This window comes from Dendrobates tinctorius, unplaced genomic scaffold (genome assembly GCF_039654945.1).
Source record: "Dendrobates tinctorius isolate UK_male_01 unplaced genomic scaffold, ASM3965494v1 ptg000250l, whole genome shotgun sequence".
Lineage (NCBI taxonomy): Eukaryota > Metazoa > Chordata > Amphibia > Anura > Dendrobatidae > Dendrobates > Dendrobates tinctorius.
Window position 1 is genome coordinate 2326710 of NW_027361917.1, and position 27481 is coordinate 2354190.

General features: G+C 42.1%; 1 protein-coding gene across 1 annotated transcript in view; it reads right to left on the reverse strand.

Annotated features, from left to right (window-relative positions):
- Nucleotides 1-27481, reverse strand: part of XRN2 (5'-3' exoribonuclease 2) — a 140420-nt gene that overhangs the window by 23679 nt on the left and 89260 nt on the right. Inside the window, exons 16-23 of the mRNA XM_073557405.1 lie at nucleotides 22842-22921; nucleotides 20320-20455; nucleotides 17151-17258; nucleotides 15476-15565; nucleotides 15314-15386; nucleotides 9795-9878; nucleotides 9149-9246; nucleotides 1218-1297 (exon numbers count right to left, since the gene is read on the reverse strand). Coding sequence (XP_073413506.1) covers nucleotides 1218-1297; nucleotides 9149-9246; nucleotides 9795-9878; nucleotides 15314-15386; nucleotides 15476-15565; nucleotides 17151-17258; nucleotides 20320-20455; nucleotides 22842-22921 — 749 coding nt within the window. The remainder of the gene's footprint in view (nucleotides 1-1217; nucleotides 1298-9148; nucleotides 9247-9794; nucleotides 9879-15313; nucleotides 15387-15475; nucleotides 15566-17150; nucleotides 17259-20319; nucleotides 20456-22841; nucleotides 22922-27481) is intronic.

The following is a 27481-nucleotide window of genomic DNA, read 5'->3' on the forward strand; positions in this document are numbered from 1 at the left end:
CGCTACTTTGGCGCCGCTCCCGGGTCATCTTGTGGCTTTATGTTCCGGTGCTCCAATAAAGGTACCTTCTGTATCCCACGCTGTCTGCTCATCTTCTACATATTCGCGCCTCGTCCAACCGACAGGCTCTGGTGGGCGAGTGGGTGGGAGGCGGGGGGCAAGGACCATCTGTTTTCGCTGGCACGACGCCTGTGGTCCGCCCGGAGAACTAAGAGGATACGGGGTGGCAGTACACGCCGTACTCATAGCCTCTTTGTGGGAATACAGTTGTGACTCTTCACACTGTATCCCTCCTGGAACCTGAAAAGGAACGACGCACATCGAGGTAGATATGGGTCTAATGAAAGACCCGTGTCCACCTCCTACTCACACTAAGCTAAACTGAGGAACTTCCTGCCGGTCGGTGGGGTGTACACTGCGGAGGAGGAGCTAACCTTTTTTTGTGCATAGTGTCAGCCTCCTAGTGGCAGCAGCATACACCCATGGTCTCTGTGTCCCCCAATAAGGCGAACGAGAAATATCCATTATAGTGCAGACTAAAATAGGTGAATACTCGCAGTCTCATAAAATAGAATGTTCCAGTCTGCTTTCAGCACACAAGTCTGGGGCTACACACCAACATGTGCCATGCGACACAAATAGCAGTGCCGCAGACAGAGACATTATGTATAATCATTTCTTATGGGGTTGCATTGTGGCTGCAAAACAGTTGAAAAGGTTTCCAAATGTGTTAGATTTTCTGTAGCGGTTCACAAGTCGCACATGACTCACTTGCCATAGATTTCAAGTCAAGTGACTGCAATCTGCGTGCAACTTTTTTGCAGCGTTTTGGACATTTTTACTAATTTTATTTAAATCGGCAAAATCATAGCTCTAAAATAATCATGTCACCATGTAGCCCTAGCTTTAGACTCTGGTTAGGTTCTCCGCTTTTCTTGGTGAGGCTTTATTCACTATTTTGTGCAGCATTTTTTTCTGGCATTTTTTCGGTTAAAATTCACACTTTTTTTCCTTAAAAGAGGAACTACATCTAGAAAACATTGCATAAAAAAAAAAAAAAAAAAAGAAAAGAAAATTGTGGTGAAAAAATTTCGCCAAGGAAACCACAGTTCTCATGCATGCATTCATCACATGTTTTGTGTACGTGTTTAGAAAACATTTAATGCATTATTTAGATTGCAAAATACTGAATTCTATATACGGTATAAATATCTTACTCATTGGGAAGGACTGCCCCATCATTTATTTCAAGCATTCCCTGAATTCCGTGGCACAGCTCGGGCGGTATTCCAGTTGGCTATGGAAATGAAATAACAGACACAGAATATTAAGCTATACTCAATATGACAGCTTCGAGTATTGGAAAAAAAAAATACAATAAGTATACCATCTGCCCTAACTACAAGCACAAGCGGCTGACTGGGCACAATAAAACTTTCCATGCAAACCACAAAGCGACCTGCACTGGATCCAGGTGAGTGGAAGCAGGCAAGTATGACACAGATTGTTATTTTTGTTTATTACATATTTTGTCTTTTAGGCACAGTTTTATTTTACCAGGACAACTCAATTAAGAACTAATGTCACTGGGATAATGTTACAGAAAAAAGGATTAAAACACTAAACTCACTACTAGAATCATAAAGGAAAAAAAACAAGAACAAAAGGGCACATAGTGCTCTGTTCGATCCCTTGAATCCAGACAAAAGTTGAAGTCTTTAGACCCTGATCTGCAAAGGTGGCATGTGCAGTAGGAAAGCTCAGTCCTTCACATGTAGGCATATGAGGCTGCTCACACTGCTGCCCACCTTGTATATCTGATCCAATACTGGAGATACCGGAGGTGCTGAGAAACACTACTGTCCATCCTGTCTATCTGATCCCATACTGGAGATAGCAGGGTACTGAGGTAAGAGGAGGCTGCTAACACCACTGTCCACCCTGTCAACCTGACCTAATGCTGGAGATACCAGAGGTGCTGACACTACTGTCCATCGTGTCTATCTGATCCCATACTGGAGATAGCAGGGTACTGAGGTAAGAGGAGGCTGCTAACACTACTGTCCACCCTGTCAACCTGACCTAATGCTGGAGATACCAGAGGTGCTGAGAAACACTACTGTCCATCCTGTCTACCTGACCTAATGCTGGACATACCCAGAGATGCTGAGAAACACTACTGTCCATCCTGTCTACCTGACCTAATGCTGGAGATACCCAGAGATGCTGAAAAACACTACTGTCCATCCTGTCTACCTGACCTAATGCTGGAGATACCCAGAGATGCTGAGAAACACTACTGTCCATCCTTTCTATCTGATCCCATACTGGAGATAGCAGGGTGCGGAGGTAAGAAGAGGCTGCTAACACTACTGTCCACCCTGTCTACCTGACCTAATGTTGGAGATATCAGAGGTGGAGGTAAGAAGAGGCCGTTCGAACTTCTGAGTGCCCTGGGTGGCATGCTTGGGCACCCCTAATAACTGCAGACTTATGAATCCCTCCAGCACAAGCAGTATTATTCATACTCCCGACCAGTGGATGCAGCCTCACCCTACATATACTTGTATGGAGGAAGGCCATCTAAACAAGCCTGATCCATTTTGTAAACAAGTCCTGTGGGACTGATGAGGGTAAAATAGAACACACTAGCCACAATGATAAAAGGCACGTGTAGAGTAAAAAGGACACAGAATTTCAGGAAAAGAACATCTCGTCAACCATTAACAATGGGGGTGCAACAATCATGCTTTGGGGTTGTGTTGCAGCCAAATGGCACAGGAAACACTGCATGGGTAGGCGGAAGAATGGATTCAATGAAATTTCAACAAATTTTTGCTGAAAACATAACACCATATGTATAAAAAAAAATAGGAAAAGAAAAAGATGTTGTCTACAAATGGATAATGATCCTCAACTCAAATGAAAATCCACAGACTTCTTCATAAAGTGCAAACTGAAGGTTTTACAACGACTCTCACAGTCCCCTGATCTGAACATCACTGAAAATCTGTGGCTACACCTCAAAATAGCAGAGCATGGACGACAACTCAGAAGTATCACAGAACTGGAAGAATGGATGAAAATCCCTCAAACCAGGGCTGTGGAGTCGGAGTCGTGGAGTCGGAGTTAGTTTTGGTTGGAGTCGGAGTCGGTAGAAATGTACCGACTCCAGCTTTAAAAAAAATGTATTAATATTTCATAATTGAACTTTCATATGAATTTTATAAATGTTACTCAAATATATATGTTCTATCAAATTATGAACAACAGTGATAAGCAGTTCTGCTGGAGATAGAGACATTTCTTACTTCTTGTGTGTCACTGTTCTCCACTGCCCTTATCTAATCTTATACTTGGTTAACCTCATGCTGCCCCAACCCCCCTACTTACAATGTATGAAACTGAAAGTGAAAATGTGTTGCAAATTCTTAGTAGTAAAGCTCCTCCTCTAGACTAGATCATACTAGGTGTGCATCTTCCAAGCATCTCACAGCTGCCTGCTACTCAGAAGAGGAAGACTGTAAGAAGTATTATCCTTTCAACAAACTTTGCATCAGTTAACTGTGAGTACATGAGGAATAATAACAGTATTACTGACCACTATATCAGTTGTACGACTTGGCAATAATTTTGTACAATTGTTTTTAGAAAAAACAATTGTCATTTGGATTGTGAATGCAGAATTAAAAACCTGAGAATGTCAAAGAAGCATCACATTAAATCAGCTGTATTTTAACATTTCACCATCACTCAAAATAGAAAACATTATGTCTGTCAGTGTATGACAAATGATCCAGACGAAAACAAATGCTGTGAAGCCAAGATGAGTGCATATTCAGGCAAAGATAAAAATGCTCCTACCAGAGCTTCTAATCTAAAGAGACATTTACAGCGCTTTCATCCAGAAGTACTGAAAGCAGTGGATGAGAAAGACTGCATCCAAACCAATGAACCAGTGCCCAGCTCTTCCAGCCAAACAAAGGAGCAGAGAACTTTGCAGCCATCAGTTGCAAGATATTTTGTCAGTGACAAAGTTACTGTGACAATGACAGTAGATACATTTAAAAAACAGATCATAGAGCTTGTTGTAAAGGATAGTGTGCCTATTTCATTATTTTCACGACCAGCTTTTATGTGTCTGAATGGGGAAATAGCCCGCAAGCTTGGTGTTTCTCTGGAGAGAGAGAGTATTAGAAAATTAGTAATCGAAGAAGCTTTTAAACAAAAGGAAGAACTTAAAAAAACTCTCAAGGGACGCTTTCTGTTTCTTAAAATGGATGCCTGCACACGTCACAGAGTGAACTATTTTGCCATCAATGTCCGATTTGTTTGTGACAAAAATGAAATAGTTACCAAGACATTTGCAGTAAAAGACACCAAAGCTCATCACACCACTGAGTTTCTCCAGTTCTTGGTGGAAAAGGTTCTGCAAGACTATGAACTTAAAAAAGAGCAAGTTCTTTCTGTCGTAACTGACAATGCTTCAAATATGATAAGTACTATTAAGCTAATGAATGAGAGTAATGATGGTGACCAGCAGCTAGAAGAACATTCTGGGTCCACAGACACAGAAATGTTTGAAATAGAGGAACACAGTATTGTAACTGAGGAGCAAACTGAAGTTGCTTCAGATGAACAGCAACATGATAGTTTAGATGATCTTGTTGAAACTGTGTCAATATGTTCTTTCATTCATCACATGCGCTGTGTTGTGCATACGCTACAGCTGGCTATAAGAGACAGTCTGCAAGAAGGACATGCTGCTGCACTGATTGGCAAGGTGAGAAAATTGGCTACTGTTGCCAGAACCCCTAAAGTTGACTCAATTTTGAAGAGACGTGCTGGAAAAGGGGCAATTATTGATCAAGCCACACGATGGGGCAGTACTTACTTAATGATTCAGCGCTTGGTTGAACTGAAAACCTTTCTTGTAGACATGGCTAACCCTCAACTGACGCTAAATGAAAGTCAGTGGAATCAGGTGACTGAGCTGGAAAAATTGCTAGAGCACCCATTTACAGTGACTAAAAAATTACAAGCAGAGGACTTAACTCCAGGTATTTTCTTAAAGGAGTGGAAGAACCTGATGTTTCGCCTGTCCCAAAGAGGAGGGTTAATTGCAAGTGGCATTGCTACATCAATGAAACGGAGAGAGGAGCTACTATTACAAAATAACATTCTTTTGGCAGCTGTTTATGTAGACCCAATGCATCGGATTCTTCTAGATGATTAACAGCTAAGTAAAGGAAAAGAAGCTCTGTTTGAAATAGCAGTAAGGACGAAAGGGTTGCACCAGGGGTGCCCAAACTTTTACACGCCCATGTAGTTCTGAATGACGTTGCATAGATTCTCAAGATCACAGCAGAGGAGTGGACACTGCACATGCTCACAGGCACCGTTCTGACATTCTAGAACAGTTTCTGACAGTAACAAGACCGCAGCCATTTTCATTTGATGGCAAAATGCAATGGTTTTGTCTAGAATGTTAAACTAATTTAGGAATTTATTAGGACACTTCCTTTTGTTTTTTCCCTGTTCCCAGAGAACCCCTTTAAAACTGGGTGTCAGTCATCACTTAATTTTGCATAAAAAGGTGAGTGGTGTGATAATACCACATCTGCCCAAACCAGCTAGGACATGTACCCGATCTGCGAGTATCGTGCAGATCTGGTCAGCCAATCACAGCCTTTTTGCAACAAATGATATGATCATGTGCTGTATACAAAAAACCTTCTCATGTGGGCAGAGCAGTTATATGCTAGTCATCTGGGAAGAGCAGCTATATGCCAAATGCCTCCTACTAGTCATCTGGGCAGAGCAGTTATATGCCAAACACCTCCTACTAGTCATCTGGGAGGAGAAGTTATATGCCAAATACATTCTACTAATCATCTGGGAGAAGAAGTTATATGCCAAATACATTCTACTAGTCATCTGGGAGGAGCAGTTATATGCCAAATACCTTCTACTAGTCATCTGGGAGGAGCAGTTATATGCCAAATGCCTCCTACTAGTCATCTGGGAGGAGCAGTTATATGCCAAATACCTTCTACTAGTCATCTGGGAGGAGCAGTTATATGCCAAATACCTTCTACTAGTCATCTGGGAGGAGCAGTTATATGCCAAATACCTTCTACTAGTCATCTGGGAGGAGCAGTTATATGCCAAATACCTTCTACTAGTCATCTGGGAGGAGCAGTTATATGCCAAATACCTTCTACTAGACATCTGGGTGGAGCATTTATATGCCAAATACCTTCTACTAGTCATCTGGGTGGAGCATTTATATGCCAAATACCTTCTACTAGTCATCTGGGAGGAGCAGCTATATGCCAAACACCTCCTACTAGTCATCAGGGCGGAGCAGTTATATGCCAAATACGTTCTACTAATCATCTGGGAGAAGTTATATGCCAAATACCTCCTACTAGTCATCTGGGCGGAGCAGTTATATGCCAAACACCTCCTACTAGTCATTTGGGAGGAGCAGTTATATGCCAAATACCTTCTACTAGTCATCTGGGAGGAGCAGTTATATGCCAAATGCCTCCTACTAGTCATCTGGGCAGAGCAGTTATATGCCAAATACCTACTACTAGTCATTTGGGAGGAGCAGTTATATGCCAAATACCTTATACTAATCATCTGTGAGGAGAAGTTATATGCCAAATACCTTCCACTAATCATCTGGGAGGAGAAGTTAAATGCCAAATACCTTCTACTAGTCATCTGGGAGGAGCAGATATATGCCAAATACCTTCTACTAGTCATCTGGGAGGAGCAGATATATGCCAAATACCTTCTACTAGTCATCTGGGAGGAGCAGATATATGCCAAATACCTTCTACTAGTCATCTGGGAGGAGCAGATATATGCCAAATACCATCTACTAATCATCTGGGAGGAGAAGTTATATGCCAAATACCTCCTACTAGTCATCTGGGCGGAGCAGTTATATAACAAATACCTTCTACTAGTCATCTGGGAGGAGCAGTTATATGCCAAATACCTTCTACTAGTCATCTGGGTGGAGCAGTTATATGCCAAATACCTTCTACTAATCATCTGGGAGGAGCAGTTATATGCCAAATACCTTCTACTAATCATCTGGGAGAAGTTATATGCCAAATACCTCCTACTAGCCATCTGGGCGGAGCAGTTATATAACAAATACCTTCTACTAGTCATCTGGGAGGAGCAGTTATATGCCAAATACCTTCTACTAGTCATCTGGGTGGAGCAGTTATATGCCAAATACCTTCTACTAATCATCTGGGAGGAGCAGTTATATGCCAAATACCTCCTACTAGTCATCTGGGAGGAGCAGTTATATGCCAAATACCACCTACTAGTCATCTGGGAGGAGCAGTTATATGCCAAATACCTTCTACTAGTCATCTGGGAGGAGCAGCTATATGCCAAATGCCTCCTACTAGTCATCTGGGCAGGGCAGTTATATGCCAAATACCTTCTACTAGACATCTGGGTGGAGCATTTATATGCCAAATACCTTCTACTAGTCATCTGGGTGGAGCATTTATATGCCAAATACCTTCTACTAGTCATCTGGGAGGAGCAGCTATATGCCAAACACCTCCTACTAGTCATTTGGGAGGAGCAGTTATATGCCAAATACCTTCTACTAATCATCTGGGAGGAGAAGTTATATGCCAAATACCTCCTACTAGTCATCTGGGCGGAGCAGTTATATGCCAAACACCTCCTACTAGTCATTTGGGAGGAGCAGTTATATGCCAAATACCTTCTACTAGTCATCTGGGTGGAGCAGTTATATGCCAAATACCTTCTACTAGTCATCTGGGTGGAGCAGTTATATGCCAAATACCTTCTACTAGTCATCTGGGAGGAGCAGCTATATGCCAAATGCCTCCTACTAGTCATCTGGGCAGAGCAGTTATATGCCAAATACCTCCTACTAGTCATTTGGGAGGAGCAGTTATATGCCAAATACCTTCTACTAATCATCTGGGAGGAGAAGTTATATGCCAAATACCTTCTACTAATCATCTAGGAGGAGAAGTTAAATGCCAAATACCTTCTACTAGTCATCTGGGAGGAGCAGTTATATGCCAAATACCTTCTACTAGTCATCTGGGAGGAGCAGTTATATGCCAAATACCTTCTACTAGTCATCTGGGAGGAGCAGTTATATGCCAAATACCTTCTACTAGTCATCTGGGAGGAGCAGTTATATGCCAAATACCTTCTACTAGTCATCTGGGAGGAGCATTTATATGCCAAATTCCTTCTACTAGTCAACTGGGTGGTGCAGTTAAGAATATAATTATGCCCATCGTGGCGTAAGTGACACGCCAAACAGGGTCCAACTTCACAGAACTCTTACTGAAGCACAGCCTGTGCTGTCGGTTCCCACTTCATAGACATGTGCACTAGATCAAAGTTTATTGCCTTTTGCAGCATCGGGCCATAGGCAGTTTAGGAGTGATTCAGCAATTTTGTACCTTCTTCCAGACATCAATTTACTTCAAAGAGTGATGAACAATGTGAGAGCGGTGGTGAAGTGAAACAAAACCAACTGACTTGTTACCTTAAAGCGGAAACTGTCACTATAAAAATGCAGTCCAATCTACAGGCACCATGTAATCGAGTAGGAGGAGTTGAGAGGATCGATATAAAGTTTTGTGAGAAAATATTCCGTTTAACTCGTGTTTTACTCTTTTTAAGCTCGGCTCTTTCTGGATACTTCGGTCCAGCGGACGGTCCTATCAGTGACGGACAGCAATCTTTCTATGAAATCTTATAAATAGAAAACTGTCAGTGACTGATAGGCCCCGCCCACTGGACCCAAAATCCCAGAAAGAGCAGAGCTCAACATTATAACAGGTTATACTGAATCTTCTCTCAAAACTATATATCAATCCATTCAGATCCTCCTGCTCTACATCATCCTGCCTGCAGGTTTGACTGCATTTTCATAGGGACAGGATCCCCTTTAAGTAAGCAACTGTTCAATCTAATTTTCAGATCAAAAGGAAGTCATGTTAATACTTTTAGTCAATAGTACTTACCAGGATCAAACCTATAAATGCATCAAGCCTTCATACGCTAGCTTAAATGTCATCTACCAAAATGAACATGATTAATAAACTGTGGTTACTTGTACCTCTCCAGCATTGGTCTTGTAGAGCTCATGTATGAAGTCGTTTAGGAGATGATTTTTCCCAACAAACAGATGATCACCGCCAAGACTATTTCTTCTTTCTAAAATAAAGAGAAGGGAGAGAAGACTGCTTAGCGCAAACCATTCCTTATTCTGAGTATCTTCAACAGCCGCCATTAAGTTCATTAACGTATAATCCAAACACACGCTAATTCATTCCTGCCAAAGATTTCGGCTTTCATAAAGCAATTTAGAAACTTAATTACACAGCTAAAATTCCCACTTTTTCTAATTGTTTGGTGGTTGTGGTTTTAACACATACTCGTAAAAAAGCTTTCCTGTGAAAACAGATCATTTAAGTCACACAAGAAACCTGCAAATGAGAGTTTAATTAACAAGTTTTAATGCAAGGTGGCTCTATTCTACTTTGCACCCGCTAAGGCTCCATTTTTGCATCAAGGATCATTCAATTTACTGCAATTAAATCATCTATGAAGCAAAAGGTTACAGATTTGTTTAAAGGCAATCAATAGCAGCCATCCATTATATCTTGTTCATTTGCAGCCTGGCAGAGCATAAACGACAAGTACGCTAATGCAAAAAACCTTCGTGATTACACAGACAACACCGACGAATATCAAAATCTTACTTTCATCAGGAGTGAGGTCAGGGTAAACCTCTTCCAAAGCAGCTCTTAGGCGCCGCTCATCAACAAATGGCAACAGAGCAACACCTGAAGGGGAAAGGAAGCAATCCATTATCTAAAGAAGGCGCAGAGAATCGCAAGACGACTAATGAGCCTGAAACAATGCCGGCCAACTTCACAAAGTCTCAGGATGGGGAAGCGTCAACTTTTATTCTATCCAGTTTAGATGTATTTACTTTACCCACTTGTACAGCACTATTCATGCCACAGCACTTTACACACATCATCACTGTCCTCATTGGGGCTCACAATCTAGATTCCCTATCAGTATGTCTTTGGAGTGTGGGCAGAAACCAGAGACCCTGAAGTAAACCCACGCAAACACGGAGAGAACATACAAACTCCTTGCATGTGTGTTTGCTGCAATACTACAGTGCTAACCACTGAGCCACCGTGCTACCCAAAATGCAGTCCAGTTTTTAAGATCACATTTAGTATGAATTTTCTCAGCGTTTTCCTATTTGAGTAAAAAAAAATTATTTACCAGTTAAGAAAAATGCCATTCCCAGAACATGCTAAGTTTTTAGAGTAAATTCAAAAATACTCTTCCAAGGATGGATGGATGGATGGATGGATGGATGGATGGATGGATGGATGGATGGCAAGTGTAAAAAGCCCTATTAAATACTAACTGGGTGTGGCAGGTGCGAAAATGCATCTCTCCATATCAAGCATGAAGACTGGGTGGGAAAGCAATATTAAGGGGTACACTTTAAAATAATCTATGTAGCAAAAATGAATAAATAAAAACTAACAAGGGAACGGAAATTACAGTCATTTCTTGTTTTTTCTCCAGACACCTAACATAATACTGCAAAGGTGATGACGGTAAAGGGAATCCATCAGAAGACTCTTTAATCAGAGAGCAGCATAATGTAAGGACAAAAACCCCGATTCCAGAGAGGTGTCACTTTGGCTGTATATTGTAGTTTAAATACAATCATTGTTTTATCAGCAGGAGATCATGGCTGTGGGACTAGTTGTCCTGTGCCACACAGTCCAGCTAATGTGTATAACCCTGCCTTCACCGCTGATTGGCAGCTCGTTGACAATGCAGTGTGTACACAGAACAGAGCTCAGCATTCTGACAAATGCTGGATCTACAGCAGAGAAAACAGGGATTCTATCAAAACTGCAAAAGCAATACTGTAAGTGACACCACTGGAATCAGGTTTTCCGCCTCTACATTATGGTGTGCTCAGATTCCAAAGCAAAACCTGACAGATTCCCTTTAAGGGAAAATACAATTACAGGGCTTTTATACAGTAGTGGAATTAAAAAAAAAAAAAGCTCACTTATTGGCTCTTTAGCTACAGTCTTGAATCTGAATATCTTTGTCATGTAAAAACTCCCTTTTCCTCTGTCTAACCTTGCATGGTCTAGTTGCTGGGGGTATAAGAATATAAGGCATCTGTTTTTCAAATACGTGGTGTTGTGTGTTTTTCAAGGAGACCTTGACATGTCCGTTTGTAATTCAAGTCAGATCAAAATTAGTCGCATAAATCTAAGGGTCCAGGACCGTGACAAATCACTGACAGCACACACTGTCATGTGTGTGCTGCTATTTCTAATGTTGCAATGGGTAGTGTAAGCTTTGCAACTTTACTTTTTTCCATGAGGAAATCACTGATAAATATCTAATCATAAAAAACGGACACTGACCAAACACAGTTGAAAATCTGATGTAAAACACTGGTGAAGATTGGATTTCTTTTGTTGTTGCTTATGGGAATCTGTCACCACGTTTGACCTATCTAAACTATTAACTCCTTAGTGACCGAGCCAATATTTACAATTCTGACCACTGTCACTTCATGAGGTTATAGTTCTGGAACGCTTAAATGTACCCCACCAACTCTGAGACTGTTTTTTCGGGACATATTGTACTTCATGTTAGTGGTAAAAGTTATTAGCCATGACTTGCGTTTATTTATGAAAAAAAAACAAAAACGGAAATTTGTCAAAAATGTTGAAAATTTTGCAATTTTCAAACAATTTTTTTTTTTAGCCACATCGCACAAAATAGTTAATAAATAACATTTCCCACATGTCTTCTTTACAGCAGCACAATTTTGGAAACTATTTTTTTTGTTGTTAGGATGTTGTAAGTGTTGAAAAAGTTGACCAGCGATCTCATTTTTCCAACAAAATGTACAAAACCTTTTTTATTTAGGGACCACATCACATTGGTAGTGGGGGGGGGGGCAATATAACAGAAAATAACCAAAAGTTACACCATTCTAAAAACTGCACCTCTCAAGGCACGCGCAAAACCACATTCAAGAGGTTTCTTAACCCTTCAGGTGCTTCACAAGAACTAAAGCCATGTGGAAGAGAAAAATGAACATTTTACATTTTTCACTAAAAAACTACCTTGGAATCAAAAACTTTTACTTTCACAAGGGTATCAGGAGAAAATGGACCACAAGATTTGCTGTGCAATTTCTCCTGAGCACACTGATACCCCGTATGTAGGGGAAAGCCACTGTTTGGACACATGGCAGGGCTCTGAAGGGACAGCAGTTTGACTTTTTTAACGCAAAATTGGCTGGTATCAATGGCGGGCACCAAGCCGTGTTTGGAGACCCCCTGATGTACCTAAACAGTGGAAACCCCCCCAATTCTAACTGCCACCCAAAAGCCTGTTTCACACTTCAGTCCTTTGACGTCAGTTGCAAACCGTCAAAGTGTGAAATAACGGATCAGTTTCCGCTTTGCAAAAAAACGGATGCACCGGATCTGTTTTCTGGACGGATCCGCTGCAGTCGCTAACTGCATGAAATTTAAAGGAGAGAGAATTTGTGTCGCCTCTTCCAGAACGCTGTTTAGGGTTAAAATGCATGAAAGGAAAAATCTTCCGGGCATGCGCAGTTTAAAATAGCGGTCCGCCGCTGGAAAAAGACGTTCCTTTGTCAGTCTACTGCGGGGGGGGGGTAAGGTCAGGGGATGACGTGTATAGTTGGGTGTCATCAACATAAAGATGGTACTGGAAGCCAAATCTGCTGATGGTCTGTCCAATTTGGGCCATGTAGATTGAAGAGGGCTAAGGACTGAGCCAGGGGGACACCAACAGCGAGAGGAAGAACAGATGAAGGTGGAGCCAGCGAACGATACACTGAAGGAGCGGTCAGAAAGATAGGAAGAGAACCAGGAGAGAGCAGTATCCTTAACACCTATCGATTGGAGCATAGAAAGTAGGAGATGGTGGTCAACAGTGTCGAAAGATGCAGAGAGGTTGAGAAGAATGAGCAGAGAGTGATCACTGTTACATTTTGCTGTCAGAAGGTCATCTGGTGTGCAAGTTTTCCTCCATAGGCGTTCAGCACTCCTAGCGCATCACTGAAGAAATCTAGCTTGCGATGTGAGCCAGGGCTGTCTTACTCTGTGTTTGGAGGTTCTGAGGGTGAGGGACGCTACTTGGTCCAGGGGGTTTCTGAGAATGTCATTGTAGTGGTGTACAGCCAGATCAGGACAGGAAAAAGAGGAGATTGGGGACAGTGATGAGTGTATGGAGTCTGTAAGTGCATGAGGGTTAATGGCTTGTAGATTTCTGAATGTGTGATAGGCAAGAGTGTGTTGGAGTGGGAGAGGATTTGTGAGCATGAAGGAGAGAATGTTGTGGTCAAAGAGGGGAAGAGAGGAGTTATCTAGGTAGATTAAACCAGATCAAGGGTGTTACCATCTTTGTATGTCTCAGAGGTTGAAATGTGTGAGAGGCCAAGAGAAGTAGTTAAAGATAGAAGCTGGGATGCAGATGGGGAAATGAGGCTATTGATGGGTATGTTGAAGTCTCCCAGGATAAGGGTTGGTAATTCTGAGCACATGAAGTGCGGCAGCCAGGCAGAAAAATGGTCAAGGAACTGGGTGGGTGAGCCTGTGGGACAGTATATGGGACGGTATATGACTGCTACTCTGAGGGAGAGGGTATGGAAGAGCCTGATGGCGTGGACCTCAAAAGAGGGGAATGACATGGAAAGTTCATAGTGGGGTCAGGAGTATGACAATGCCACCACCAAGTCTGTTTGCAGGCATGACTTTTCAGCAGTCTATAGCATGTATGCCCTTACTAACAGTTTAATTGCAAGAAAAATTATTGACATCTGTGAGCCAAAACATCTCCTCCAACTCACACATACACAGTAGAGCTCCGAGAAGGAGCTGTTGCCAGACTTCTCTGACTACAGCTTATTTCCTACAGAACAAATGATCAATTGTTGAACATACAAAGTGCCAGATCATTCTCTCTATTGTCTTCATCTGTTGGGGAGGGCCAGGAGGCCCCCATGCTTATTAAACTGGATGGATTGTTGGATGATCCCGCCATCTTAAAGTGTAACTGCAGTTTAAGGCTGTGTTCACACACAGCGTTTTTTTAGCGGTTTTTACTATAAAACTATAAAACCGCTATAAAACCGCTAAAAATAAGCTTCCCATTCATTTCTATGCATTTTGCACTTTCTGTGCACATTGATGCGTTTTTTACCGCGAAAAAACCGCATCGCGGTAAAAAACGCAGCATGGACATTCATTTTGCGTTTTTTTCCGCGGTTTAGGCTTCTCCCATGCTTTTAGAAACCGCTGCGGTAAAAAACGCATCAAAACCGCGCAAAAAATGCGCAAAAACCGCCGCAGAAAAATAGGTGCGGTTTCTGGGAAGGGATTCAGGTTTTTGTGCAGAAATTTTCTGCAACGTGTGCACATACCCTAAAGTTTCATTCCATAAATCAATAGTACACATAAATATAAGCCATTTTATAATATATATCTTATATGAAAGATCTGCTTCTTTCTCCATCAGGACTGTTAATACCCCAAATTCTCAATTTACATGCAAGATCTGTATTCAGTGAAGACAGAATGTTACATTACTTTGATAGGAGATGGCAGCTGCTACGGATATTCTATGTATACAGGAGGGTATGGGGAAGGAGGAGATTTTCCTTTAGCTCTTTCCCTGCAAACTCTACATGGAATCTTATCAGCACTAACTGTCATCTCCTATCTCAGCAAGGTAACAGCGTCTTCACTGAATACAGATTCTACCTGTAAATTGAGAATTTTGAGAATGATCAGTCCTGATGTAGAAAGAAGCACAAAAGCAAAAAAAATCCATGTGCATTTTTTTTTTATCTATGGGAAAATCTGCGTATAAACCTCAGCGTACCCACAAGAGAGATGAACATGTTGTGGATTTGAAACACTGTGCAAATATAAAAGAAAAAAACAAAAAGCACAGTGGGCATATTTCTAAATATCCCATCCACCTTGCTGGAACTATAAGACATTATTTTTAGAGCAGCAAATACACAGTGACAAATACCAAAACCTCACTGAGGGAACTTAACCTTAGAATCCTTGAGTTGCCCCATTACTCCTTGTATAGATACATAAAGGACATACAGTGAGTTTGTAAGAACAGAAAAATGAATGAACTGTCAGCATTCAGTATTATTCTCAATTACCTTGCCAGGCAAACTTCTTCCCATTTAAATCAATAGCAAAGTCATCAGGATAGAAGTCAATTATGCTTGATTCCTGGTAACAAATATATAATTAGGAATCTGGGGATCTATTTCATGAAAAAAAAAAGAAATAATAGGCTCCAGAATTTGGCAACAACTTACTGGATCTGACATAAGTCGTCTCCAAGTGGCAGGTAGGAAGTTACCACTAGCAGCAGGGAATACCCCCATCAGCTGTTCAAGTGGCTTGAACTAAGAAAAGAGAACATTAAAAGGTATGGCATAAGGACACAATATAAGGGCCGGACATTTTCACAAGTCTTTCCTTGGACAAATGTGGGTAAGAAAAGAAATTAATGGAAACATAGATTAAAATTTAAAAAGTGGATTTCCCATTTATTTTCCACACATTGCATTGGTTGTCGCACACCTGGTACCTACAGCAACCATATTTATACAAGTGTACATAGTGAAACATCACAGTTTAGTCACACAGTGGCCGCTTACTGCAGAAAAGTCTATTCGAATAGCATCTGATCTTCTGTACCCCGGAGTGGTCACTGACCCTGACTGTACAGTAGCATTTACGTCCTTTTATATTCTCATGCTGTGGAGTTGCAAATAGCTGATTGGTGAGGGTAAAACGTGTCAGTCCCTATCAGTGTGATTTTGATGACCTATCTTAAGGATAGCCCGCAACATCAGTGTAGTGGGATATCTATTTAATTTTAGTAATATACTTCATTATCTTATTTAGTTTTTTTTTCAATTACTATCCTGCAGCGCTATTGCACATGGCCTGGTCATCCTCCTTTAGAAGCTACTTTCAACTGCTGCTCAGCGAAGATTGGTGCACTATATTCAAACAATGTGTGGCCTTTCCCTGTGTGTAAGGTTTGGAACAGAGGCTCAGACAGGGAAATTCCCATACACTGAAAATAAAGCAGCAATATTGGATGAGAGGCAGCTTCTAAAAGGAGGATGATATTGGCCATGTGAAACAGCCCTGCAACATGGGGTTTGGAAAAGAAGGAAGCAAAATAAAAAGTAAACTTTGCAATGTCTGGAGGATAAAAAAAAAATTTGAAAACTTTTTAAAAGTAACTATTTTAAACATTTTATAACGGTGTAAATTATTACATTACAAAAGCAAAAAGTTATAAAACACTTCCAAACTTTAGCAATTTAGAAAGTGATAGGATTAACTGTCAATCACTCCTTTGAAGTGAGATTTCCCTGTGTAAAGAAAATGTTTCAACAACTTCCTGCGAAGAAAGGACTGTGGCGGGAAACAAATAAAAAAAAAACAAAAAACACCATACCAAGGGTCCTAAACTTATATTAATGCTTAGTGGCTGTGAAAAATACATGGTGGGCCATTTATATGGATACACCTGGGTAGGCCAACTTCAAAATGGCCGCCATGGTCACCTCCCATCTTGAAAAGTTTCCCCCCTCCCATATACTAATGTGCCACAAACAGGAAGTTGATATCATCAACCATTCCCCTTTTTTAAGGTGTATCCATATACATAGCCCACCCAGGTCTAATCTTATCCACCCTGTATATTGAAGTGCATGGTTGACTAATCCCTCCAAGCCTTTTCCTTTTATCCGGTTAAAGAATAAAGGCATCATAGAACCAGAGTAAAGAGACTATTACAAATGCAACTGAATTGCCGCCATGAACTAACTCTCCTCAAAAGGCAAACTTTCAAGCCATACAGTATAGGACATAAAAATAACATGTCAAAAACAAATGGGACACACATTAAATGTCTGTCCACAATACATTCTAAACCCTAGCTTAAAGTAGGGTGTCCTTTAGGGAACTTACTGGCTTGGTGTTCGTTTCAAACTCCTTGAAAAGCTCACAAATATCTTCGAAATCAGAAGCAAAAGGAGCGTAGTGGAAGGGGAAGAACCATTTCCAAGAAGCGCAGCCCTGAGAAAAAGGAAACATTTTGTAGAGGTTAAAGACTATGATGTTGCTCATAGATTACTTTACCAATGCACTTATTTATCAAATTATAACAAATGTACAGTTCACCAATGTGGAGAAAGGTTTTCTTGAGTGCAGGTGATGGATATCCAAGGACAGATCAATGGTTCTGGGTCATCATCTCCTGCCACTGCAACAGAATCCATTTCATTTTTCCACTCTAATTGTTATCCCATCCCATGAATAGAAGATAACTTCACGATCACTGGTGGTCTTACCACCCAATCCCAAGAACTGGGGCTCACACCTTCTCCATTCATTCATTCTTAATAGGACCACCGGAGATAGCCAGGCACTTTGGCACTCCCATTGAGAATTAGTGGAGCAGATGTGTGCATATGAGCAACCTGATGCTCCATTCACACCGGGCTCTGTATAGCTACGGTTAAGTGGGGGGCCAGAGGAAAGTCAGGGTGCATCAGTGAAGCTTTTACACAGTTATTGCAATAAAAAATAAATGTTTATTTCACTGAATCAGCGCAATGCTACTTATCATTAAGACTTTAACCTAAAATGGTTTATTGTGGGGAAAATAACACCCCCCACACATATACTTTAAAAGAAGTTCTGAATAGATTAATAGAAAAATGCAAACATGGATGCCTAACTATCCAATAATTGTCCAACCTTCAGAAGGTAAAAACAGGGGTCAGAACTTAACACATGTCGATTTCATAGGTGAACACTGTATCTATAAGGCATTTCTGATATATCTTGGGAAATCACAATATCCTTACAATCACCTGCTCATCCACTGAGGTCACTATTCATTCCTCACATTGGTAAAAAATAGGACATAGTACAAAATTCTTCAATTATGCCCCTTAACCAGTTCATGACAGGGCAAATTGTTCATCCTTCCTTATCAGGAACATTTTATGTGCATATTTTTCAAAAACAGAAACGACGGCTGAAAAAAAAATCAATTGAAATGATGCTCTTTCTGTAGAAATTACTGCTATATATTTGACTTTCTAGAGGTGCGGGGCTAGAAACAGTTAATCGGACAGGCAGCAGCTCTTATTTTTGTTTTCTTTAAGGTTTTTTTTCCCTAATTTATTTTTCAACGTATTGTTATATATTTTCATTTTGCATGCGGTGACCACTCCCCCCTAAAAACTTCTGGGGCATTTTAAACTTTTCTTTACTGTTGATTTCCCCTGTAACCTGGGCTGATTTAGTAGCTGACATTAGAGGGGCACTTCAGCCTCCTGCTGGTATAGCTCATGCTGCATACGGGAGGCAATGTCATTAATACTGATGATTAATTTCATCCTACTGGTTTGGCCCCCCACAACAGTCAGTACGAAGTCCTTGTTTGGGGTCTATGCATGGACACTAGGTGTCCGGTACGGACTCCGAATCTTAAGCTCCCGTCACACATAGCGATCTCGCTAGCGAGATCACTGCTGAGTCACAATTTTTGTGATGCAACAGCGATCTCACCAGCGAGATCGCTGTGTGTGACACTGACCAGCGACCGGCCCCCCTGCCGGTTATTGCTGATCGTCCTGGAATAGCCGGGACATTTTTTTGATCGCTGATCTCCCGCTGGCCAGCACGCATCGCTGCGTGTGACAGGCGGGAGACCAGCGCGTTGGTAACTAAAGCTCGGCGTTGCTGGTGCTGATCACTGGTGAAGCTGTTTGACAGCTCACCAGCGATCATGTAGCGACTCAGTGTTTTGGCACAAGATTTTTTAGAAAAAAAGTATTTTTGCTTCAAGTATATTCTGAGCGTTATAACTTATTTTTCAGATACAACATTTTTATTTACACTCGACTGTTTGGCACTATGATGAAAAAGCATTGCTTTCTACCTTTTTATTTTATTTCATTTTTTGCGGTGTTCATGAAAGGGTTGACTAGTGTGACAGTTTTATAGATCGGGTCGCTCCGGACGCGGTGATACCAAATGTGTACTTTTTTGTTTTATTTTTGTTTTTACATAAATATATGTATTTATTGGTATAATTTTTTTTTTTTTTTTTTTTTTTTAACGTGGTCATTTATATTTTTACAATATTGTAAAACATTTTCCTTTGTCCCGCTATGGGACTTCATTACTGTGATCTCTTGCATTGCAATTCAGCAGGCATTATACCCGTCAGTGCTGAACTGCGAGAAGCCTCATAGACCATGCTCTGAGCATGATCTAACAGGCTTGCAAACCTTGAGGTCATCATGACAACCTCGAGTTGCCATGTCAACGATATCCTAAATGTTGTGATCGATATAGACTGTGGCATGTAGGGGGGGGGTTAATAGCCGGGTCATGGCGTCGATAGTGTGGTCACTGCTTCTGTGCCCGCACAATCACCATGACGTGAGACTACATCATAGGTCAGGAACACCTATCTGACCATGGTGTGTACTTACGTCGAAGGTCGCAAAGGGGTAAATTGTACTAGTTGGGTGGCAGGATTATCAATCTTATAGTTCTATGTCCTTATTGCAGGCCTCAGCATGAAAAGCTTGACAAGAGTGCTGGAAAACATCATTTTAATAATAATGGCATGAACACAGCACGTCTAATGAAAAATGATAGTAAAACTGTACACACACAGCGGATAAATGTGACAACTATTGCTTAGCAGGTAAACTTTAGCTTTCCTGAAGCAGATCCATTATGTACCTAGCATTCTCCCCAGGCATACAATTCCCCATTAGTCAGCCTTGTACAATCGCTCTATATTTCTAACTAATCTTTTGCCTAACATTTCAATTATGAAAAGATTTTCATCAGACACTGATCACTTCAATTACACTGCACTTCATGTAACATCACAATATTGCAGGCCGAGCGGCTGACTGTTCCTTTGACAGCTTGCCAGCACTTATTAAATAATTGTAATTCTTTGCAATTTTGTCTGTTCACCCTGACATGCGGAGAAGAGCTGATGTGTGCTCAATCTGAAGACAGCCATGTTTCCAAAGTAGATTCCCATGACTGCAGAGCAGCCTGACAAGCTTGTATAATAGGTGTGCTTACCACTAACACGTACCTGGTAATAATAACGGAGCACCCAGCACAGACCCTCAACATAGGACTGCACAACTTTGCGTCTAAACTTGTCATCGGAGGAGTCAACATCAAACTTCTTCTTATAGTAACGCTGTTTCCATCCATCCTCCCATAACCTGCAAAAATGACATGTCGTCAGTCGCTGGCCACATTATATAATTCTATAATGGAAAACCGCATCCTGGAGTTCTAAATTACGGTGACAGGATGATCCAAGCACTCCATGACACACGGGGGACGGATGGAATGACTGGCTCTTAGGTTGCCTCATCCAGGGCTGAGGAGCATTCAAGGAACATTTCTGTTGCAGCAAACCTCATCCCTCCCAGCAAAACAAAGCCGCCAAACCGCATTATTGGACTCCCAAATGCTGAACATTAGAAGGGAAAAGTATACGACTGTGGGATTTGTCGGCATTTTGGATATTTAAAAAAAATAAATGAATAAAAAAAGACCTAAACAGGATCAATGAGTATGAGGATTCATAGTTTTGTTACTAGAGTGGTTTTTTATTTTATTTTTGATGACTATAAAAAACAGAGAAACAATCTCCCTATAATGGTCTGCTTGGTAAATGGGCGGCACAATTTTTTTTTTTTTTTTTTAGATTAATGGTCCGCCTTTCCTTGGACAAGATGACGTTTTTATTGATTTTTTTCCTATACAATTGATAACTTATTTTATTTTTTGTGTATCAACGAAATATAACAAAAGGGCTACATTTTTGGTTGTTTTAGAAGTATGTTCAATTGTTTGATTCTTTTATACTTAGTCTCCAAATGGGGTTTTAACTTTTACTTGTCTGATTGCTGATCTACTATTCTGCAATTCTTCTGTGCCGCACGAAATTAGATCCGCCAGTTTTACACCGACACTTGGCTTGTGGCTTATCGCAGGGCCTTACCGGCCACCATAGCTGGCTGACACGAAAGCCATTACAAGGCCTCAGACTGCCTTGACAACTACCAGCACCACACAGTCGTGGGGTACCGATGGGCTTAAAAGAGGGGGATTCCCCAACTCAAATAACCATCTATACACCGCTGTCACTATTGACCCCAGTACCTAAAACAACCGTGATTGGTGCTAACTATAGTGGCCGTTGCAGTAATGTGACAACTATGATATACAGCTGACATTTGGTAATGATGGCATCGGTTCTGCTTGTGTGCCAGTATTGCGCTATACATGTTGTAGAAAAGTTAAAAAAAAAATAAAAAAATCCTCCTCTCCATATTTGCCTCACAAAGTGCTCCGGCATAAGGAGCGCAGGCAAGCTCTTCTTTCATCTCTGCTGTCCCGAAGATATCTCAAAAGCTCCGGTGCTCTGTGGGCCACAGTTCATAGCCTCAGGGGCCATACATTTAGGACCCATGGACTGGAGTAAGATTGCCTAGATCATGGTTTCTCAACCTTTTTAACCTAGGGCTCACCAACCAAACCATAGTGAAGCAGAATCACCACCAATGGAGGTCAGCATAATGCAGCGTGATAATGTCACGTGACCTGCCTCCAAAGAAGGCCAAACAAGCAACATCACAGGATAAGAACTGCAGCCTCACTCGAAAATGTAAAAAATATTACAAATCCACACTATACACGTACTCAACAGCTCAAAATAACAAAGAACAGCAGAAAATTCCTTCGTAACTTTACAACATACAACAGAGCAGAAAATTGATCCCAGCAGTAAAATACATGGAGAGAGGCAGGAAAAACAACCCAGCAGTTCCAAGCACATCAAATGGCAGCATACAAAAAATGCCATGTTCAGCTCCATAAGAAAGAATTTGGTTAGCCATAAAACTGCATTTTAAAAGATAAAAGAACAATGCCATTTTGAACAAGGCCTGGCCAATGTAATGTCAAATATAAGATCTCAAGCACAAGCAATGTGCCTGATGAAAGCAATATAGTGATAATGTATCCACACATTTACTTTACTATTCATTCCCATCAAAAGGAAAATAATCAGCCAAATCTAACCAAAACGACCACAGGAGCCACGTGTTAGATGTTAATGGGACACCTGCACAGTTATATTATATTTCTGAAGTACAATTTTACAGCCTGAAAGATCACAACGGCACAATAGGAGAGCTAAACAGACGCCCCATTGAAATCCGCTAATGTGCCACACTTACAGCAACTAAAAGCAAGGGTTAATATTCATCAGGAATGACACTGGTATTCAGATCACATAATCAAATCAAAATCATTCAAAGTCTCGCCAATGCAGCACCCGGTCTCAAAGGGAAAAGTGGCATAAAGAAAGAAAGCCAGCGTGCATACTAATCTAGATACTTGGATTTAACAGCTTTAGCTTACTCATCTCTCTGGAATTTACTGAATATTGTTACTCTCCATATTAATTACTGCTGGATAAAAAGATCATAGAAAATTATCCAAAGGCACCGCTGTCATAAGCTAAATGGCATTCATTAGACTCTACTCAAATTTAGCAATTTGCTAACAAAGTGATACATAAAATAATGGCTTCACCTGATATTATCTTCTGGCTCGGGCTCGCTGTCACTGTCCTCCGCTTTTCTCTTTGTTCCTCCAGGATGGGCGCTCGAATCCTAAAGGAGGGGATATGCAGAAATAAAAACCCATGCGTCTCCTGCCCATATACACAGGCCTGAAGCTGACGTTTCTATGCTAGAGTATTGCTTTCCTCTATTAACCCCTTCACGCCATGGCCATTTTTCCTCTCCTTTAAAGAGCCATAAGATTTTTATATTTCCATCCATATAGCCATGAAGACTTGTTTTTTGCTGTACTTTTGAATGACAATTGATTGTACCATATAGGGTACTGAAAAACCGGGGGAATAAATTCCAAGCACGGTGAAATTGCAAAAAAAAAAATAAATAAAAAAGCAAGGTTTTTTGGGCTTATTTTTTTTTTTTTTACCAAGTTCACCATATTGTAAAACTGACCTGGCAAAACAATTCTCCAGGTCAGTACGAGTATGCAGATACCAAACATGTATAGTTTAAGAGGTAATAAGAGGTAATTTTTTTTTTTTTTAAATTTGTATGAGAAACGTTTGCGTTTGTCGCCATATTCCAAGCCCGTAAGTTTGGGGGATATGAGGCTGTGTGATGGCTTATTTTTTGCACGCCGAGCTGACATTTTTATTAATACCATTTTGGCATAGATATGATTGTTTCATAGCCTTTTATTGCAAGGTTGCGTTGGCCAAAAAACCTCATAATTCTGGCGTTTTGATTTTTTTTTTTGTTATGCTATCTGATTGAATTTTATACATTGATAGATTGGACATTTCTAAATACAGACACCAACTGTGTATTTTATTTTCAATAGGGCAAAAAGGGAGGCGATTTGAACTTATATTTCTTATTTTTAAAACTTTTGCATCCCAAGTATATTTAATAGTCCCCTTACGAGACTTGAAGCCTGGGTTATACATAGTAGGGCTTCAGTACTGCTATGCATACCAAAAATCAAGATCTATGAACACCGACCAAAAGCCAGAGTTCACAGGAGTATCGTAATGACAGGTACAGGGGTTTTCTGCAGACCGCATGCTGTCATTGACAACCTGTTGATGCCCTGCAATCTTGTGACAGGGGCACCAATGGGGGTGGGGGGCAGAATTATGTGCTTCCGGGTGGCGGGTTTAATCATGTTGTCAGAGATTAACAGCGGGATTTAACTGGTTAGCAGCCAAGGGTGTAGCTTCAATCCCCCCCTGCGGCTGTGAAAAGCAGATAACAGCTGCTTACATCAGCCATCCTGGAAGGGGAAAGATGCGGGCTCAGCATGTGAGCCCACATCAAAGTCAGGGAAACGACATGTGATGTATATATACACGTCATATGTCGTGAAGGGGTTAATACAGGTGTTGTGTAAAAACAACAGTATCACTGTGCTTGATTGGCCAGCAAACTCCTGACCTTAACCCCATAGATTGTCAAGAGGAAGCTGAGAGACACCAGACCCAACAATGCAGACAAGCTGAAGGCTGCCATCAAAGCAACCTGGGCTTCCATAACACCTCAGCAGTGCCACAGGCTGATCGCCTCCATGCCACGCTGCATTCCTGCAGTAATTGATGCAAAAGGAGCCCCAACCAAGTACTGAGTGCATTTACTTAACATACATTTCAGTAGACCAACATTTCAGATTTTAAAATCATTTTTTCATGCTGGTGTTTTAAATTATTCTAATTTACTGAGATGATGACTTTTGGGTTTCCATTGGCTGTGAGCCATAATCATCAACATTAACAGAAATAAACATGTGAAATAGATCACTCTGTGTGTAATGACTATATAATATATGTTTCACTTTTTGTATTGAAGAACTGAAATATTTTAACTTTTTGATGATATTCTAATTTTGTGAGAAGCACCTGTAGTTCAAAAAAAGTAGTGTTACTCAGCCTGCCCGTCTCAGTGAAGGGACAGCATTATTTACCACGAATAAGCTTTTTTTTTTCATATGAAGTTTTCCAGCTCTAAACCTTAGGGTAAGTGCACACGGAATTTTTTGTTGGTGCGGATTTTGTAGTAAAATCCGCAGGACTAAAGTGCTGTGGTTTATCTGCGGATTTGCCCTGCGGTTTCACACCTCATAATGGATGAGGTGTGAAACGGCAGCGGTTCTGCACAAAAGAAATGACATACTGCGGATTGTAAACCGCAGCAAATCAGCACGGAAAAAGGAGATTTTTGTGTACTCACCGTAAAATCTCTTAGCCTCTAATTGGGGGACACAGGACCATGGGTGTTATGCTGCTGTCCACTAGGATGCGACACTATGCATAATCTGAAAAAGATTAACTATGGCTCCCCCTCTGCAGTATACACCGCTGGACGGCGTCAGCCTTCTCCAGTTTTGTGCAAAAGCATTAGGAGGAACGTAACAGAAACATAACCATGCCAGTAAGAAGGCTACTATGTACGAACTCAAAGAACAATATGAGAACTCAACCGTAAACAACGGCCTGTAAGGGCAACAGGGTGGGAGCTGTGTCCCCCAAGTAGAGGCTAAGAGAAAGATTTTACGGTGAGTACACAAAAATCTCCTTTACTCTGTCGCCTCATTGGGGGGACACAGAAACATGGGACGTCCCAAAGCAGTCCCTGGGTGGGAAGCAATGGACGAATATTGTGCTAGCAGGTCCCTAAACTTGGGGCACTGCTGCCTGCAGAACCAGTCTACCCAGGCTCGCATCCGCAGAGGACTGGGTATGAACACTGTAGTGTTTCGTAAACGTGTGTAGGCTAATCCAAGTGGCCACCTTACACACTTGTTGTGCCGAAGCCTGATGCCGAATGGCCCAGGAGGCCCCTACTGCCCGCATAGAGTGTGCCGTGATACTGGCCGGAAGAGGAGAATTGTTAAGTCGGTAAGCCTCTTGTATGGTGGACTTGATCCACCTGGCAAGGGTAGCTTTGGAAGCCGGCAGACCCTTGCGAACGCCTTCCGGAAGAAGGAAAAGGGAATCAGACTTCCGGAAGTGTGCAGTCCTAGACACGTATATACGCAATGCCCTGACGAGGTCAAGCGTATGCAGAGCCTTCTCCACTCTATGAGCCAGAACCAGGCAAAGGGATGGCAGTGAAATTTCCTCATTGAGGTGGAAGTTGAACACAACCTTCGGAAGGAAGGATGGTACTGTACGGAGAACCACCTTGTCCTGGTGGAAGGCTAGGAAAGGCCGTCTGCAGGAGAGTGCTGACAATTCAGACACCCTGCGCAGAGAGGTGATTGCCACCAGAAATACCACCTTCTGCGACAGAATGCGGAGTGGGACTTCCTTAAGGGGTTCGAAAGGTGGTGCCTGCAATGCTGTCAGGACCAGGTTGAGGTCCCACGTTTCCAGTGGACGTCTGTAGGGGGGAACTAATCGGGAAACTCCCTGGAGAAAGGTCCTTACTTGCGTATTATTAGCAATACGCCTTTGGAAAAGCACTGAAAGCGCTGACACCTGGCTTTTAAGCGAGCCTAGGGATAGCCTGGCGTCCAGGCCCAATTGAAGAAAACAGAGTACCTTCGGGAGGGAATAAGGGAGTGGGACCTGTCCGCGAGATTCGCACCAGGTAAAGAAAGCTCTCCAGGTACGGTAATAAATTTTGGCGGAGGCTGGCTTCCTTGCACTGATCATGGTCGTAATGACATCCGGTGAGAGCCCTGCCTGGGTTAGAACCCAGGTTTCAAGGGCCACACCGTCAAACTGAGAGCCCCTGAGTTCTGATGGTAGAACGGACCTTGTGACAGAAGGTCGTGACGGTCGGGGAGACGCCAGGGGGGGTCTGCTGTAAGTTGTACGATGTCGGCGTACCATGTACGTCCGGGCCAGTCAGGCGCGATCAGGATGGTTGGAACTCCCTCTTGTTTGATCTTCCACACGACCCTGGAGATCGGGGGAGGGGTGGAAAAATGTACAGAAGCTGGAACTGGGTCCAGTCCTGAACCAGGGCATCCGCTCCGAGCGACCGCGGGTCGCGTGTCCTGGCCATGAAATTGGAGACCTTGGCATTGAGATGGGATGCCATTAGGTCCACGTCCGGGGTCCCCCAGCAATGGCAGATCTGGTGAAAAATTTCGGGATGGAGAGACCACTCCCCCGAGTTCATTCCTTGTCTGCTGAGGAAGTCGGCTTCCCAGTTGTCCACACCCGGAATGTGGACCGCAGAGAGTACCGACCTCGTGTCTTCCGTCCAGTGGAGTATATGTGCCACTTCTCTCATCACCTGGGCACTGTGGGTCCCGCCTTGGTGATTCAGATATGCCACCGCTGTGGCATTGTCCGACTGTACCTGATATGAGAGGCTGCCAGCAAGTGATGAAAGGCTCTCAGTGCCAGGAAGATGGCCCGAATTTCCAGGATATTGATGGGCAAGGTCACTTCCACTGGTGACCACTTGCCTTGTGCCCTGTGATGTAGGTGCACCGCACCCAACCTATCAGGCTTGCATCGGTGGTCAGGACCTTCCATTGACCTGAGAGAAAGGATTTGCCCCTTGCAAGCGAAGTTAGCTTGAGCCAGTCTAGGGACCTCCTGGTTGACGATGTCAGTCGGAACTCCCTGTCGAGGGAGAAGGGATTCCTGTCCCAAGACTTGAGGATTGCTAGTTGAAGAGGCCTGAGGTGAAACTGGGCAAAAG